The sequence below is a fragment of the Danio rerio genome, chromosome 4 (genome assembly GCF_049306965.1).
Source record: "Danio rerio strain Tuebingen ecotype United States chromosome 4, GRCz12tu, whole genome shotgun sequence".
NCBI lineage: Eukaryota > Metazoa > Chordata > Actinopteri > Cypriniformes > Danionidae > Danio > Danio rerio.
The window spans coordinates 34,224,923-34,242,554 of record NC_133179.1 but is presented as its reverse complement, the minus strand read 5'-3'; the positions used below and the strand labels follow the sequence as shown (position 1 = coordinate 34,242,554).

At 35.4% G+C, this 17,632-nt stretch overlaps 4 protein-coding genes across 8 annotated transcripts in view; 1 reads left to right on the top strand and 3 right to left on the bottom strand.

Moving 5' to 3' along the window:
* LOC137489469 (uncharacterized) overlaps positions 1–977 on the bottom strand; it is a 53,502-nt gene extending 52,525 nt beyond the window's left edge. For both annotated transcript variants that reach the window (XR_012402234.1, XM_073947748.1), the window contains exons 1-2: positions 922–977; positions 430–579 (exon numbers count right to left, since the gene is read on the bottom strand). Coding sequence is in view for 1 of the 2 variants with exons in the window: in XM_073947748.1 (XP_073803849.1) it covers positions 430–514 (85 nt within the window). In the remaining variant the exon portion in view is untranslated. The remainder of the gene's footprint in view (positions 1–429; positions 580–921) is intronic.
* The window catches only part of LOC137491238 (uncharacterized), a 1,025,816-nt gene that overhangs the window by 592,121 nt on the left and 416,063 nt on the right, over positions 1–17,632 (bottom strand). The window lies entirely within an intron of this gene.
* LOC101886704 (uncharacterized) overlaps positions 1–17,632 on the bottom strand; it is an 847,011-nt gene that overhangs the window by 413,316 nt on the left and 416,063 nt on the right. The gene's annotated exons all lie outside the window — the stretch shown is intronic.
* LOC137491326 (uncharacterized) lies at positions 1,478–16,332 on the top strand. Of its 4 annotated transcripts, none has more exons than XM_073947955.1 (3): positions 1,478–1,543; positions 2,018–2,154; positions 10,011–16,332. In XM_073947955.1, the coding sequence occupies exons 2-3, from the start codon at positions 2,082–2,084 to the stop codon at positions 10,778–10,780; spliced, it is 843 nt and encodes a 280-aa protein (XP_073804056.1). In that variant the 5' UTR covers positions 1,478–1,543; positions 2,018–2,081; the 3' UTR covers positions 10,781–16,332. The 4 variants fall into 4 exon arrangements, with proteins under 4 accessions (XP_073804056.1, XP_073804055.1, XP_073804058.1 ...); XM_073947954.1 differs by having other exon boundaries at positions 1,984–2,154; XM_073947957.1 differs by having other exon boundaries at positions 1,526–1,638.

The window sequence follows — 17,632 nt, the reverse complement described above, 5'->3', positions numbered from 1 at the left end:
GTTTAAAGCCATAAAGAAGTCGGAATTATGATCCTTACATATGCAAATGGAAAGTACTAAGCCAACACTATCACTGTAATAGCAGATATCTTCTATGAGAATACTGTAGGTCAAATATCGTCAGCTCAGTTAAACTTTTTTTATATAGCGCCTTTGCTCAGAAACCATTTACAAACAGTAGAAGAACGAGAAAAGCAAAAACCTTAAGAAGTAGAGAAATGGGAGACTAATAATACAAAAAATAGCGACAAAACACCAAGAACAAGTAACAAGAAAGAAACTGATTCCTGTCTTTCAATGAGTGCTTATGTGCATATAGGAGAACTAGGCAGCACACTCAGGGCTGCAAGGTTTAATTTATTCTTGTTATTAAAATATATCTGAATGAGGATCAAATGACTGAGTAGGTCTTTGAGAATGAAAACTAACCTGTTTGTTCCTGCAGATCTTCCTGTTTGACTGTGAATGTTTCTTCAATCTTCACATCTTCACTCTCCTCTTTAATAAATACCATCTTTATAACAGTGTGGAGATCAGTCGCTTCAACAGGAGTTTTTCTCTGTGTTTGGACACTTTATCCTGTTTAAAATAAACAAAACAATAAAAATGTTCGGTTTAAAATGAATAAAACAATGAACAAAAAAACAAGAACGAGCTGATTAAAACTAGTAACGTAACTACTTATATATAGTGATGTATACTTAGAATGGAATGACATTATGTTATATAATAAATCGAACCTTCATTAAAACACTTTTTCTGTTGTTCAAACAATAGCCCCACCACTGGGAGTAAAATAGTATTACGTTGTATAAAGGGTTAAAATAATATTGTCAACAGCAGGTACAAAATTAAGCACTGAATGAAAAACTGAAACTTTAATCAATCGCTTTATATTTGTGTAAACGCTTTAAAACAAACCTTTCTCCAGTCAAATAACAGTGTAGGAGCGGCGCAGCCTTATGACGTCACACGCCAAGCCAAAATAAAAGTCTTTTTTTGTTTAGCTTTTTTGACACTTACCTTTGGAGTAGGCCCAGCTCCAGCTTGGAACTTTAGGGTGGGCCAAAACAAAAACATTAAAAAAATAAACAAATATATATATATATATATATATATATATATAAAGCTTAAACTTAAGACTTAGCCTGAGCGTTAGCCTGCCCTGTACCAGGTTAGTTTCAGCATAAGTTGCCAGGGTAACTAAGTTTGAACTATCGTAAATTTGATTTATGAAACAGAATCTGCCATTAATAAACCTGACTTACCAAGCCTGGCTTTTTCTGTAAGCTAGTTTTATGGAATAGCCCCCTGTTCTCTCTTCCCTCTGGTATTCTTATCCCCTCCATTGGTTCATCATTTTATTTTTTATTTTTTGTTTGTTTTCATGCTTTTTTCTACATTTTGCGCTACACACTTCTATCCAGTAGGTGGCGGGAATGCACCATGCAAGTTGGTCTGCCAACAGAAGGCTTTTATTATGGCGTGCCGTGTGACGTCATGAGGCTGCGCCGCAACTGCGCTGAGATTCAACTGGAGAAAGGTTTGTTTTAAAGCTTTTACACAGATATAAACGGATCGATTAAAGTTTCAGGTTTTCACCAGATGCTAAATGATATACCTGCTGTTGGCATAAATGTAAAGTTGGTTTTATATTCGCACATTCGTTCATTTAGAAGTCTCTATTAGCATGCAAGTATGACTTTAAAACAACATAAACACTGTTTATTTGACTGTAAACAATGTTGTACTTTGATAGTTTGTAATAAGTGTTTTAATGAAGGTTTAATTTATTAAATAGCATAATGTCATTACATTCTAAGTAAACATTACTATATAAGAAATGGAATAACATAGTTTTATTCAGCTAATTTGTGGCAATTGTATCTTGCTCGGACTTAATCTTTTACCTGATTTCTGTTGAAGCAAAAGTTAAAGTGAAGTTATTTTGTTTCTCTTCATTGTTTTATTCGTTTTAAACAGGACATTTTTATTGTTTTGTTTATTTAAAAACAAGATAAAGTGTCCAAGCACAGAGAAAAACTCCTGCTGAAGCGACTGATCTCTACACTGTTATAAAGATGGCGTTTATTAAAGAGGAGAGTGAAGATGTGAAGATTGAAGAAACATTCACAGGCAAGCAGGAACAAACAGGTTGGTTTTCATACTGATATATTTTTAATAATAAGAATACTAAATTAAGCCCTGAGTGTGCTGCCTAGTTATCCTAAATGCACATAAGCACTCATTGAAAGACAGGAATAAGTTTTTTTTGTTACTTGTTCTCGTGTCTTTTATCATTCATTTTATGTATTATTAGTCTCCCATTTTCTCTACCTTCTTAAGGTTATTGCTTTTCTTGTTCTTTTACTATTTGTAAAGCGTCCTTGAGCACTGGCGCTATATAAAATTAATAAAAACGATAAATTAAAAAAGTTTAACTGAGCTGACGATATTTGACCTACAGTATTCTCCTAGAAGATATCTGCTATTAGGTTGATGGTGTTGGCTTAGTACTTTCCATTTGCATATGTCACGTTGATCACAATTCCCTTATTTAAATCAACTTCTATGGGATTAAACTTGTTTCTAGTAGTTGTTACTAGTTCTCACAGATAGTATCTAGAATTACATTATTATTATAATAACTAATTACCAGGGCTATTGTGTTTAAACAGGGTTTCCGCGAGTCATAAAATGTTGTAAACTCCAAAATCTAAAATTTAGGCCTTAAGAAGTCTTAAATTTACTGAAATATTGTGTTGTAGGTCTTAAATCTTTTTAAACAAGTCTTCATTTTCCTTTGTTCATGTTTTGCTGTCAAATCTGGCAAAAACCCACACAATCACCAACAATCCATCTCAATAAAACTTTCAACTTTTTATTCAAAAAGTTCATTTTAACTCTATTTATCATAATGCTTTAATCATTTTTCTTACAAAAACATTTACTAATCTGCTCCATGTATTTACTGCTGAGGACATCGACCTGGACAGATTGTTGTGCATAAATTTAGTTTGTTAAAGTTTTTTAAACGTTTAAAACATTTGTTCATTTGTTTTTTATTTTAAATAAAGTTTTTGTTGGAAAAAAGTGTATGGTTACAAGTAAAGCTAGCTTGTTTTGACACAATATTTAAGATATTTTGCTAGGAAATTTCTAAATTATATTAATTTATTATTATTCATTAATTATTGTATTATTAAATATTTAATTTAAAAAAATTTTTGATAAGACATATAATTTTTCTTTTTTCATCTGGGCCTTTTGAAAAATACTTTGGTTTAAAATTTTATTCATAATAGTCTTAAAAATGTCTTAAATATAAAGTCTTAAATTTAACTTGGTGACACCTGTAGAAACTTTGGTTTAAATTATGTCAGAAAATGTGGATGCCCTTAATTGGAAATTTGCTAAATAAAATGGACACTACAATAATTGTTATAAATCATTGTACAGTGTTCTAAACTATATGATGTTGTTGTGGGACAACGTGAGACAAAACAAACAAACTATAGTGGAACAATAACGTTTAGCATTGCACTGACTACAACTGGCCAACAAACTAGTCTAAATGACTTTTGCTGCTTAAAAAATGGATTACACGTGCTGATGATATGCAAACATTTGAGTGTAGAGTTCATCAGTATTGACCATATTCTTCTTGTACCAGCAGGCGGCACCATTGTAATCTTTTTGCTTGGGACTTTTTTAAAGAATTAATTTAAGATCCTAAAAACAGTGTAATGCCGCTAGGCATGAGACAATAACTGTGTTCATGGTATAGAGCTGTTTGAAAAAAGTCAAGATTTTCTGCTGTACCATTCCTACGGTATATGTAAGTTAATTTAATTTTTTTTAATGTTTTGTTTTAAGATTTTCAGGACAACAGTATCTCCAGCAGAAAAGATCTCCAAAAATGCCGCTTTAAATCGTAAAGAATTCTGTGTTCATGAAACAAATGAAAACAGCAGAAGTCAATGATTCATTAGAATTATTCAGCCTGACATGTTTACTGCTCCAAAATATTGTAAAAGTTTCTCAAAAGAAAATATATTGTGCTCAAAGAGGAAAACGTGTTTGTTTATTACCCAGACATTTAAAAGAATATATTTTAGAGCAGTAATTACTTTGTACAGTAGTCTAGTGAAACTGTGATATTTTTATTCAAGGTCATCATACCGTCAGAATCTTATACTGGCCCATGCCTAATGCTGCTTGATGTTGTTAACTCATATTTTGTAATTTTATAATTTTTCTTTGTATGTATAGTCATGAACACACTTGTTTGTAGAGCAAGTAGCTGTTTATTATTCCTGGTCCTTTCTCCAATAGGCAACTGAAGTTCTAAAACAATAGCATATGAGATCAGGGCCCCGTTTCAGAAAGGAGGTTAAGTGAAAACTCGGGAGTACTTTAACCCTGAAATGAGAGAAACTCTGGGTTTTCCATTTCAAAAATGGCAGGTTTGTCAAACTCGAGAAAGCAGGGTAAGCCTGTTTCTGAAAGAGAGGTAACTTTAACGCAGAGTCAGTCACTGTGGTAACTTACTCTGTGAACCTAACCTAGTCAATAGCAGGTCTTATTCTCTAAACCCTGAGTTTTTGTCAGTCTCCTTTTTTAAAGATGAAGCAGTTTTTCTCTTATGTGCGTTTTAGATTGGCTATGAGCATAAAAAATTGGTTGATGGAAACGTCATGATGCACATAACTTTTGAAATATAGGCATAAAAAACATGCGCATAACTGAGTAGGATAAACTTTTTATTTGATAAGAAAGGGTAAACTTGCGTAAACTACGCAAGTACTTTTACTGAGCAAATTCCAGTATGTGCATAAAAAAAAGGTTTGTTATAAGAGATCATATGATGATGAAAATGTGTGTGAATGTACAAACCAGCAGGCCGAGCACACTGTAACACATCTGAAATGTTGTTTTAGTCGTTCTAAAATGCCTTTAACTGTTTCAGTATTAATGTTTTTATATTATTAATGACCTCCAGAGGGTCTGGAGCGTGTCAAGAGCGTTTGTTTTCCGTGTCTCATGGCTTGAAACGCCACCACGTGTTCATTGTGTGTCGTTATTGTCCTCTGAGGTGAAAGCCATTTATTAAATAAAGAAAAGATGCATGTAGTTTCTCCTATCGCAGTAAATTCTGTTTTTACTGTTGATATTTGGCAACAGTTAGTCAGGAAGTGACAATTTGTTCTTTTTGATTTATTGGATGGAAACACTGCTTTATTCGCATATCTTTTATGCTATATTCCAGTTTTGCAAATAAATTGAATTAACATTTTTGGATAGAAACATAGCTATTGACTACATTTCAGTCACACAAAGAAAAAAGTCATGTACGAGAATGGCTTGTCCTTCTTTAATAAATAATTAGCTTAAATTCACAGACCTTTGACAAGGACTTTTACTGTAACTAGATTAATGGGATTATTACTCGTTCAAAAACTATGTTTTAGTACCTTTTACATTCTTATTATTCAAATATTTTTATAGATTTTTTAAAAGTCTTAAATTTTTACACAACACACGAAAGAGGAAATAAAAATTAATAAAATGAATAATTAAATAAAAATAGGTTTAAAAATTAGGACATTAAGGATAAACTTTCACTTAGGATATAATAACACCTTAGCGTTCAATGTAAGATAGGAAAGGCTGCCAAACCTCAAAACTTTTTTTTGTAAAGCCTTGGATGGTGTACTTAAGGTGCTCGAGTTTAAGATGAGATAACACTTCTAATATCCAATGTTTGTGGGATGGCTGGTTTGTTTTTTTTCCACCTGAGAAAAATCAGGCATCTGGCCAATAAAGAAGAAAAAGCAATGATTTCTATGTGATTAGCTGACAGGTAAAATTTTTTTTCTGGCACTGTATCAAAAATTGAGGTGAAAAGATTAGGATCCATATCTTTACTACATATATATGAAAATGATCTAAAATATTGGTCCAAAATGTGTTTAATAGGGATGCACCGATATGAAAATTTTGGCCGATACCGATAACCGATAACTCTTTATATTGGAAGGCTGATAGCCGATATCTATAGGCCGATAAATGAAAATACTTTACCTCTTTTTTTTTTTTTTTTGCATGACTGCAAAAACAATAGTAAAATTTTAAAAATAGTAAGGTTTTTTTTTAAAAACCTTAACTTCAGAAGACTTTGTAGATCCATTTTACAGATCTTAAATAACTCTTTACATATCTCACAGTAAAAACAAAAAAACAAACCATCGCATTTTGAATGAATACCTGATATTAGGCTTCCTTAAGATAACTGAAGCATGTGAAAAAACAACTACAAAAAATTCCTGAGAAAGGTATAAAACAATATCCAAATTATCAAGATTTTCAATTATAGGAAAGTGGAAGCCATCCAGACACAATCCCTCAAAGTCCTCAATATAAACAAGGAACAGAAAGGCTGATTCATTTAGAAAAAAAAAAACTACAAAGTTCAGTATCAACAAACTCTGTATAAGTTTACAAGAAGAGCAAAAGATTTCTTTATAACAGTTAAATGTATAGGGTGCAATGGCACATCTATTTTTTTGTATAACAATAAGATATCTGGTATTTAATTTTTCAACTGTGTAGTTCAATTATACATTTCTATGGCCAGCTAAAATCTAATGCCTGACAAATAAATAATGAATAAATAAAGCAATACTCAAGGAACAGAAACTAAATACTAATCAAACAATAAGAGTGTGTCAAAAATAAATAAAAAGTATATATTTTTCTTATACAACTCAACTCATTTTATGAATTTCTTCTTGCTTCGGTTGCTGTTGGTGCACGTCTTTTTAAGGGGGCTCGGTCTCTCTCTGTGTGCTGTTTTCAGGATCTGTCGTCTTGTTCAGTTTTGTCAACAGAATTTCTGTTGCTCGCTGTTTGGTGGCTTGATCAAAAAAGCGATCTTTTTATCGGAGGTCCAAAATTGTTGCTAAGAAGCACAATGGTTCGGTGTTTATACTGTCAAAGCGCTGTTTCACTACTTCCAGCTGAGTAGCTTTTATTGTTTTAACACCACAATCTGTACTGAGACTTTTGCTCAGAAATCGCTTTAGAGCCTCAATAGAGGGAATCACATCTGAAGCAGTTGCCGTGTGTGCACTTATTTCTCTCGCAAGCTCTTCGAACGGAGCAAGCAATGTTGTTGTGTTTTCAATTAGCCCCTATTGATGCGCGCTGAAGGATGCGGGAAGCTCAAATTCTGCCCCATATGCACGAAGTGCTTGCTTCTGTGCTAACAAGCTTGACATCATATAAAACATGCTGTTCCAACGTGTCGGAGTGTCTTGTTGCAGCATATTTTTCGACAGTTCCAGCTCTGTCTGTATCTCTCCAATTCGGGACATTGCAAGATGAGAATACTTAAAGTGCCCTACTATTTTTCTCCCTATAGCCATACAGTCGGAAATGCTTTGCTGGCTCAGAACTCCTTCGTGTACGGCTAACTGGAGAGTGTGAGCCATGCATCCAAGACTTTTCAAACCACAGTCTTCGATGGCTTTAACCATAATGCTGCCATTATCTCGCAGCACAACATGTACCATATCTTTAGTTATGTTCCAGCGAGCGAGCATGCTTTCGAGTTGCCTCGCTATAGCAGCGCCTGTGTGAGACCCGGGGCATTCTCGCGCGTGCAGTATAGCCCTCTTCATCTCAAAGTTTTCATCAATCCACTGAGCTGTAAGACTTAACATACTCACTGGACTTACATCTGAGCTCCATATGTCGGTTGTAAAACTTATATCAGTCACATTTTTTTGCCAAAAGCGTGTGAATGTGAGCTGACACTTCATTGTACAAAGCCAGGAGAGAAACATCAGCGAAGTGCCGCCAGCTAGGGAGGGAGTAGCGCGGCTCAATAAATTCAATAAGACGACGAAATCCAAAATCTTCCACAACGCTTAAAGGTTGGTCGTCAATTGCAATCATTTCCATGACTCTGCCTGTGATAGCGTTTGCTTTTGCACTGTCCTTGCCAAATTTCTTTATATTGTCAAGTGTTTGTTGCGTTGGTTTCTCTGTTGTGGTTAAACTTGGTGCTTTTTTGGCAGCGAGTTTAGTCTGATAGTCTTTATAGATTTCGGGATGACGACACTTCAGATGGCTTATCACATTTGTAGTATTGAATTTTTTTTTCCTACTCCTCCCTCGCAGTGCCTCACATTTGCAGCAGTTGCAGATTGCAATTCTGGGGTCTTCTTTTTTAACGGTGAAAAACTGCCACACTGCTGACATGTTGTCTTCCTTCTTGTGTACTGTGAGTGTGAAGCGCGCGCTTGATTTGTGCTACGTCACAGATGCGACGCTCAAAACCCAGTGGCGGCAGTAAGTTTGTTTAGCCTATGTAAAGAATACGCATTTTATCGGCGTAAAAATATCGACATAATTTTAATAATAGCATAACGATAATCTTAAAAATAGCATTTATCGGCCGATTACGATATGGCCGCCGATATATCGTGCATCCCTAGTAAAAAAACGTTTACCTTGGATTTTTATGTATCTGCCATTTTTATCTAACACATTTGACTCCCAAACTAAATGTACATTTTTATGTATGAGTACAGCAACTCCCCTACTTTTGCTATTAAAGTTAGAATGATATATTTGTGCTCCTATTGAGTTTAGAATAGTCTTTTTTCAACAGATGCGTCTCCTGTGAATATACAATATCGGATTTTTACTTATTAAGATGTGCGTACACAATGTTTCGTTTCACTGGGTGATTTAACCCCCGTACATACCAACTGGTAAAGTTTGTCTTTACTCCACCCATTTTATGGAGGGCTGTCGAAAACATTTATCAGTAGCATCAAAAAGGAATCTGTGGGTTTTGTATGTAGGGGGATGTGTGGGGGAGAGAGGCAAAAAAAAAGGGAAAAAAGAAAGAAAAAAGGAGGTGATCACACAAACACTTAAAAACACGAAACAACACAATATTAAAACCTTGCATGTAAACTTGCACACACTTCCAGATACTCCCACTCTTAACTAGCTGACCATGTGGGATCTGGCATATAAAACAAAACCATTTAAACAGCTCTTGATGTTTTACTATGAAGCTACACCATTATTGACAAAATATACTTGAGAGCTAGAAATAACAACGAACATGTGCTATATACACATGACATATGCATATAATAAGGTACAGTATATGTCAAAAGCGTCAGTGCAGTATCAGACAGCACCCGTGAGAGCAGCACAGCAATCGTTAACAGATTCATTTGTGTCAAGCAGTGCGTGAAGGGCTGGTGAGGGGTCCGTGTATCTTTTGGTCCCTCATTTATGTTATAAAAATTTATTTTTTTGTGATAACGGGATTTCGTTGAGACATATTTTCCTCACCCATGCATACATTTTGTTGCTTGTTAGTTTGATTAGTGTTTATTTCAAATGATATAAATCTGTTTGTATTAAACTTGTAGTAACGGTGCTTATAATTGGTGTGTGCAACTAAATTTTGGTTTATGCGCCTACATTTTTTAAATTAGGAGCACTGGTGCTACCAAGCAAAAAGGTTAATTTTGAGCCCTGGTCTGCTTTACACATTTTAGGAAAAATATTTTGTTGTAATTATGAATGATTACAAATAAAAACAGGCCATTTACAGCTTTCAAATCTGTCCTATCAATATGACCAATATGACTTATGATCAATTATGTAAGAAACTCTGAAAACTGGACTGACAGTTTCAATTTACAATAAATTCTATGTTAAGCGGCTTTGGCACATTTTACATTGTAAAAGCACTAGATAAATAAAGATGAATTGAATTAAATCTGTTTAAATGTGTACACCATTATTGGACCGAACAAAATATGATCTGATTTATTTTGCATTTAATGTGCATCAAAATTACAGTGTGTGTAGCCAATGTTTCCAGTGTCTTTTCACTTTTCAGCTTTTGATGAAGATTTTTAAAGACTTAATGAAAATGAATGTTTTTTTTAATATATATATATATGTGTATATTTCAGAACTAATTGAAGAGAATAAGTGGAGTAAAGAGGAGCAACATCATGTCAAAATTGAGGAAAAAACTCATTTACAGACTGATAGTATTTTGAAAAGGAAAGACAAGAATTGTTTCATCTGCACTCAGTGTGGAAAAAGTTTGTCATGCAAAAACAAACTTAAGATTCACATGATGATCCACACTGGAGAGAAACCATTCACATGCACTCAGTGTGGGAAGAGTTTTAGCCAATTATCATCCCTTAATCTACACATGAGGATCCATACTGGAGAGAAACCATACACATGCACTCAGTGTGGGAAGAGTTACAGCCAATTATCATCCCTTAATCTACACATGAGGATCCATACTGGAGAGAAACCATTCACATGCACTCAGTGTGGGAAGAGTTTCAGCCTATTATCATCCCTAAATCTACACATGAGGATCCATACTGGAGAGAAACCATTCACATGCACACAGTGTGGTAAGAGTTTCAGCCTATCATCAAACCTCAATAAACACATGAAGATCCACACGGGAGAGAAACCATTCACATGCCCTCAGTGTGGAAAGAGTTTCAGCCAATCATCACACCTTAATAAACACATGAGGATCCACACGGGAGAGAAACCATTCACATGCCCTCAGTGTGGGAAGAGTTTCAGCCAATCATCACACCTTAATAAACACATGAGGATCCACACTGGAGAGAAACCATTCACAAGCAATCAGTGTGGCAAGAATTTTTACTGCTCATCACACCTTAGTAAACTAGGGTTGGGCATTTAAGCTATAATGCCGATCCGATACGCATCTCGATACAAAGAATACGATCCAATATATTAGCGATACATTTGTGACATATTGCGATGCAACACGATACGATTCACACCCATATCACGATACAATGCGATAATTCAGCACTAACTAATTAGATCAAGTTTATGAGATTATGTGAAAGAGGATGCTGTGCCATTGAATGAGTTTGATTATTTATTAACCAAGCAAAACCATGACTTTTTTTTACAAACTGGCTTCTCTCAGAGCTAGTGTCAGTTCACAGTAGAGGGCCATTTTAGAACCTATAGCACATATTATTTAAGTATTTTCAAGATAAACAGAATGTATAAGTGCAATATGTATTATAAATGTATATATTTGCACTCTTTCAACATAAAGGTTTAGCATTGCACAACAAGAATTGTGATTTAACTTTTCAACTATGAAAACAAGTTTTACAAAGATATATTGCCACTGAATATTCAAAACTTAAGGTGGTGAACTAGCAGTGTTATGCTGCTTTGAAACATCACTATCACTGTAAACAACAGGTCTAATAAAAATATAAATAAATAAAAATTAACAGGAGGTGTTTAAAACCTTCGTTCTCCGTGACACTAGGCTGAATATCTTTGCAGATGAACAATGCAATAGCATTCGTTATTGGCGTAGAGCGAGCAGAACTGTTGCGCATGGAGAAAACATTCAATGCTTTTCTCACCACTTTTGGAGCTGGTAGCTACAGTTGAAGCAGAGCAGGAAGCCGGGGATGCAGGAACACTGGAAGATGCTTCCACAACAACACTGTGGCGCCGCTTCAAGTGAGATATCAGATTAGTCGTACTCCCCGTGTATTTTACAGATGCGCGGCACATTTTGCAAATTGCATCTGTCCTGTCAAGTCATCCATCCTTTTTGCAGAATCCATAATGTTGCCATACTTTAGATTTAAAACTCAGTGAGGAATAAGATGTTTGTTTTGCTTCTCGCGCTTTCTGAGGGCACACCACTAGCTTCATCCGCACACCTGATACACTGAGTTGTAGTGTAAGTGTACACATCCGCAAGTCCGTTGCTAATGCATACTTTATGTAGGTCGATTAAATTATGCGCCAAAAACAGGTTGACAACACTTGTTAATAAATAAAAAATACATTCTATATTAAAAATATAAGCTGTATCTCGCTGTAAGCTGTATCTCGATACATATCGGTTAATCTTCCCATTCCTATAGTAAACACATACGGATCCACACTGGAGAGAAACCATTCACAGGCACTCAGTGTGGGAAGAGTTTCAGCCAATCATCATCCCGTAATTTACACTTGAGGATCCACACTGGAGAGAAACCAAACAACAGAATTTTGCATGCTTAAACTCTAGTGTGACTGCAGCTTCGGTGTGGGATGAGTTTCAGCAACTCCTCAGACCTTAATAAACACATGAAGACCCACTCTGGAGAGAAACCATTCACATGCACTCAGTGTGAAAAGAGTTTCAACCGATCAGCAAACCTTAATGAACACATTAAGATCCACACTGGTGTGAAAGTGGATATGTGTTTGAGTGTGAGAAGACTTTTCTTACAGCTCCAAAATTGAAACTGCACCAGACGATTCACACTGTGACAAGAGGTTTAATCGGTTAACACATCTGAAAACAGAAGAGGATTCACACTGGAGAAACCGTACAGATCTGATCCATGTCAACAGAGTTTCGCTCAATCTGCGCAGCTTAAGAAACACATAGACAAAAAGTTGCACACATAATATGAATGCAGCAAAACATTTTCTCATGTGCACAGGATTTTTCATGTCTGAATAATGTTTAAAAAGGCTGAGGGACGGTATACTCTTTTCCAACACTCCTACACTGGGGTTGTTGGTGGGGTTGTAAATGTGTCGTGTTTCTCTCACTCTCCACACTCTCCAGTGTATTCATGTAGCTAGTGTTGTTTTCAATGATGTTCTCTGTCTTGACTCCCTGAATGAGAAACATCACTGGGAAGACACCACGCACATCAAATAAGGTGGAGCTCCAGGACAGTTAGTTAGCAGTATACCAGGGCCTCAAGTTTAGAAAGCCCATTCAATTGTCGTGTGTTGTATTTTTTATTAGTAAAGATTATTTACTTTTAGGTTCTAGTTTACTACGGTAGGGATGGTATACAGTTTAACCAAAAGAATGACCAGTTTGCCAGATGAAGAAGAGCCAGAGTCAAAGATTTATATAAATAAATTAAGTTTACTGAAGATAGTTTGCAGTTTCAACAGCAGAAGCCAGCTTCAACACTCGCAATGAGTTCCTAGGCCGCTCTGACTTACAGTACAACAATGCAATAATTATACTCTACACAAGTCCAGAAAAGGTGGGATCCAGGTAAACAGTTCTCATTGGTTGCATTAAAAAAAAAAATATTGTGTGCATCAATGAAGTATTGTATCTAGCTCCAGATATAGATGACCTCAATGCATGCGTTAAGAAAGAATTTTATATAACTCCAGATATGGATGGCGACATGGTTCCTGGGGGTTAGGTCGACCCTAAGTTATTAGGAGCTGATCTCCAACCTGTAAAAAGCTAAACCAGGGTGACAATAGACACAAGAGACCATCTGTGTTAAAAACTCAAGGATGTTTCTTGTACGCTCAGCTGTGTTATCAAACTGGTTCAAGACTGTTTCCATCAACAGTCTGCTGCAATATCCTGACTACACACAGTGTCTATCTCCACACAAAAGGAACTACTTTAATAAGATTTACAATCAAAACAGGTAAATTATTGTAGACAATATCAGTGTAGCAGGGTGGAATATCCCTTTACGGTTATTGGCTGGTGTAACACTAACTTGTTGAGTCTATGAGATCCGGGTTGACTATTACTGTAGTTTCTATTGGCTGGGTCACGCTAAGTCATCAAACCTATCAGATCCCGTTTAGGAAGTATAAAAGTTGAGCACATTTGGTAACTCTGTATGTGTCATCGGTGTTGCCGTCTTTTTTTCTGATGGGTAAACCCTTCTGGTTGAAAGTAACGGTAAGTGCGGAAGTTGAGTTTGTGTACACTTCAGTATATTTGGGTAGTAACTGTACCATAAGTGTTGCCAGGATTGACTGGTTTGGTCCTCAGCTGCTCTGCACCAGACGCTGTTCTTTCGGCGTGCTTTCTGCCTGCTCTGGTTCCCGGCGCTTTGATGTGTGCTTTGTGTGTTGGTGGCGTCCGATTTAGTGGTTACCAATAACTTCCGATGTTTGCAGAGTGAGGCCATGTTCTAACATCTGTACGGTATGTATGGCAGACCATTTGTTTGTTTTGATTGAGTTTTTTTATTGTAAATCGTGGCTTTGTGACTGTGTGCACAAGGGTTTCTATAATGACTGGTGACCAAGTCTGACAACTGCGGTGGCAGCACTGCTGTTTTGCCGGAGCTTTATTTTGTAATTTCTGTTTCTTTTGTATATTATGATTTTTATAGTTTTCGTTTGAATTGTTATATTCGTATTGTGATTTTTGTTTTTGTTATGCATTCAAGTGATTTTTGCTAATTTTCCCTTTCTGTTCAGGTCTATTCTAAATTGTTACTTTTTGGTTGTGATTTTCATATTTTTCTTTAATAGTTTCTCTTTGTTTTGTAACTGTCTTCTGTGTATTTTTGAAACCTATTTGGTTTATAGGGGGGTGGGGGAGACCCAGCTTGGGTGCATTGTATTAGTGTGTGTGTGTGTATATATACACCGAGTGCTGTGCTAAACAGATCTTGCTGTGTAAAATAAGTTTGCTGTGTTTTCATAGGGGCTGTGTGTGTGCGTGTGTGTTTGTATTCCTTGGTGTTGTGGACACTTGCAAACTTCCGCTGGTACCCCGCTTTATTGTTTTGGATTATTGTTGTCTTTTTTGTTGTTGTTTTGTAATAGGCTCATGTTAAAAAGAACTTTTTATTCTTTTAACTTTTGTATTTCAATAAAGTGCTTTTTTCCTGATTTTACATCTCCATGCTCACCCTACTTTGGCTACGAACCTAGGTGCCTGTTAAATATAATAATAATTATTATTATTCCCGGCATAACCAGATGACGTTGTCGTTTAAGGTGTTTAATTAAATTTCTTCACAGGTCAACCAGTGAGGTCACTAAAGAAAGTGGAAGCAATGACTTGTGCTCCCTACTTAGGTTACAGAGTTTCTTCGCCCTTTCTTGGACATGCTGGAACCTTACGTGTTCTGTAACTTCAACTTAGAGTAATGAAACATTTTTACATTACATGAATTAAACATGACAACAGCACAACAGTCCACTTCAGCACCATTACCATGTTTAATTATCACCTTGCTGAACTCCATGTCAGTCAAGTTCACTTTACAAAATATATTTTCATTCAAATAATGATGTGATTGTAGTGATGCAACACATTTCTGTGTATTATCAATAGGAAGTGTGCAAGCACTCTTGTCTGGGCTATAATGAGCCAAATTCACCTTCACAGTTAACAAACTAATATCAAATCCACTCTCTAGAAGCCAGGTTAAATGAATAAACACTGTTATTGCACTCCTGACATTATTATGCAAGAAGAGGGATTGTGAATCGATCTCTTTTGTTCCCACTTTTTAGGGGTTTACAGTTTTTTTTACAATGGCTATGATACTTTTTTCAATACATTTAACAAGTTGCCCAAACTCTTTACACGGTTAGCACAACATCCGTTTTTGTGGGCTATACAATTAACACATTTCTTGCATCCAGTAAGCATTCAGTAAACGCCAATTTAAACAAACAGAAATTTAAATTCAACAGAAATCAAATTAAATTCAATTAGAAACAGTTTAAATTCAAACAGTACAGTGAGCCATTTACACTGTGTCTAATTACTTTTAGACTGTCATGGAGTTGAAGGCCAATCAAGTCCCACATGAAATTATCTATGCTGACGAGGCTGGCTTCAACTTGGTGAAATTGCGTCGCCGTAGGGCCAATGTTACCAGGCCGGGCCAGAGAAGAAGTCGGGCAAATGCAGAAGACCAGGCAGATTAGAAAATTACTTAGTTTTTTTATTATAATTGCGGTGCTTTTTCTGTTTGTATATCTTGCAGTAATGTCCTTTTGCATATAAAGTCTGTACTGCAGCAATTCTTTGTATTTTTTTTTTTTACATACAGTAAACTGTAAATTGTTTAAAGCTACTCTGGGATGGACGTAAATTTTTTGTATTCAATTTCTGCATCATAAAAAAAACAAAATGCATGAATTTTATGTACTAAACCCATAACACAAAAATGTAGAGAGTCTTCAAATATAAGGGCAGAGCTGACACATAAAATAATGCAGTTTCTGTAAACTTAGCTGATGATAGTGTTTTTATTTTCAGCGTTTTCTGATTGACTACATGTTTCTGTTGGAAGAGAACGTGTTTGTGTTTTGCACAATTATTTCATTTTGAAACATGTTTGCAGTGTGTTGTTAGACATGGTGTAGTGTGTACGTTTATTATTGTATTTTAAAAAGAACTTTAGAGGTTTAGTTTACAATGTTTGATTTTGAGCATGAAATAAACTGTTTTGCCAATTGTGTGTTTTGGGTGTGTTGGTGTGTTAAGAGTTTAGCAAACTTATTAAATATATTGAAAAAACTGTAACACAATTTTAGTCTAATTCAACAATGATCAAACATAAGTAATTTAAACTCAAGCATCTTTTAACAGAAATAAGACTAAAGCTCATAATTGTCTTCTCAACTTGTCATTTGTACCATATTCCTTTACTCTGACTAAACCACTCAACATAACAGAAGCAGACAATATGATCTTTTATAAAATTCATTTGATTCTTACTGTCTGGTCAATTAGAAATGCTCACAGGTTAGCTATCTGCTCAAATGGTTGATTTGTTGAAAATCTTTTATATTTGTCATTTGACAGTAAAACCTGTTTGAAAGCATTACCAATTGAACAAGAATCTTAATATTGAATTGAGTTGACTTGACTGCTTCAAATGCTGTTAAAGTTGACGCTGCATTTTTGTCTCCGAAAAATGTTCATTTTCGCTGCAGCAGTATAAATACTTCTTACTGAATTCGTACATCAGCTTTTTAACCATCAGATTCAAACACTTTCATTCAACTTTATCTCTCTGTTCTACACAACATCCAAACAATTATGTTCCTCTGCACTTGAGGACACACACATAGACAGAGTGATTAACTGCAGCATTTGCCTTTAACACAAATTACTTCGACTCAATTCTCTGCTTATTTTCCTATGCTAGAGTGAGGATGCTTTCTGGACTATTGTGATTAGTGATATAGCCAATGTCACTGTTTAGATGCCATCAAGTCTAAAATATTTACCATTATAACATTCAGATAGCAAAGAGTTAACTGTAATTAACCTTAGAACTTCTCAGTCAATTTAGACATGGATTTGTAACCTAATTTGGATGTCATTCTTCAATTTCACAGCTTTTTTTTTTCAAAACTTTTTTTTAAATTATTATTATTATTCCAGAGAGTAATCTGAATCAGGAAGTCATCATTAACCATTGAAAACAGAGCCGGATAACCCATCCATTTGAAGCTCATGTCATGGTCTGCTTCATCTTTTCATCACTCAGCATTATTGACTTCTGTAATGTTTGATATTTTGCTCATACAATCAGTAATGATAATATAGCTGCAAGCAGCAATTAAGGGGCCAAGCACTTTTGGCCAAAAGGTGGCGCTGCTCCAGAAGATTTTAAGTACTTTCTGGGAGTCCAAAGACATGCGTTATAAGTGAATGAGGTAAGCTAAATTGTCTGTTGTGTATATGTGTGGATGAGAGTGTATGGATGTTTCCCAGTATTGGGTTGCAGTTGGAGGAAAATGTGAA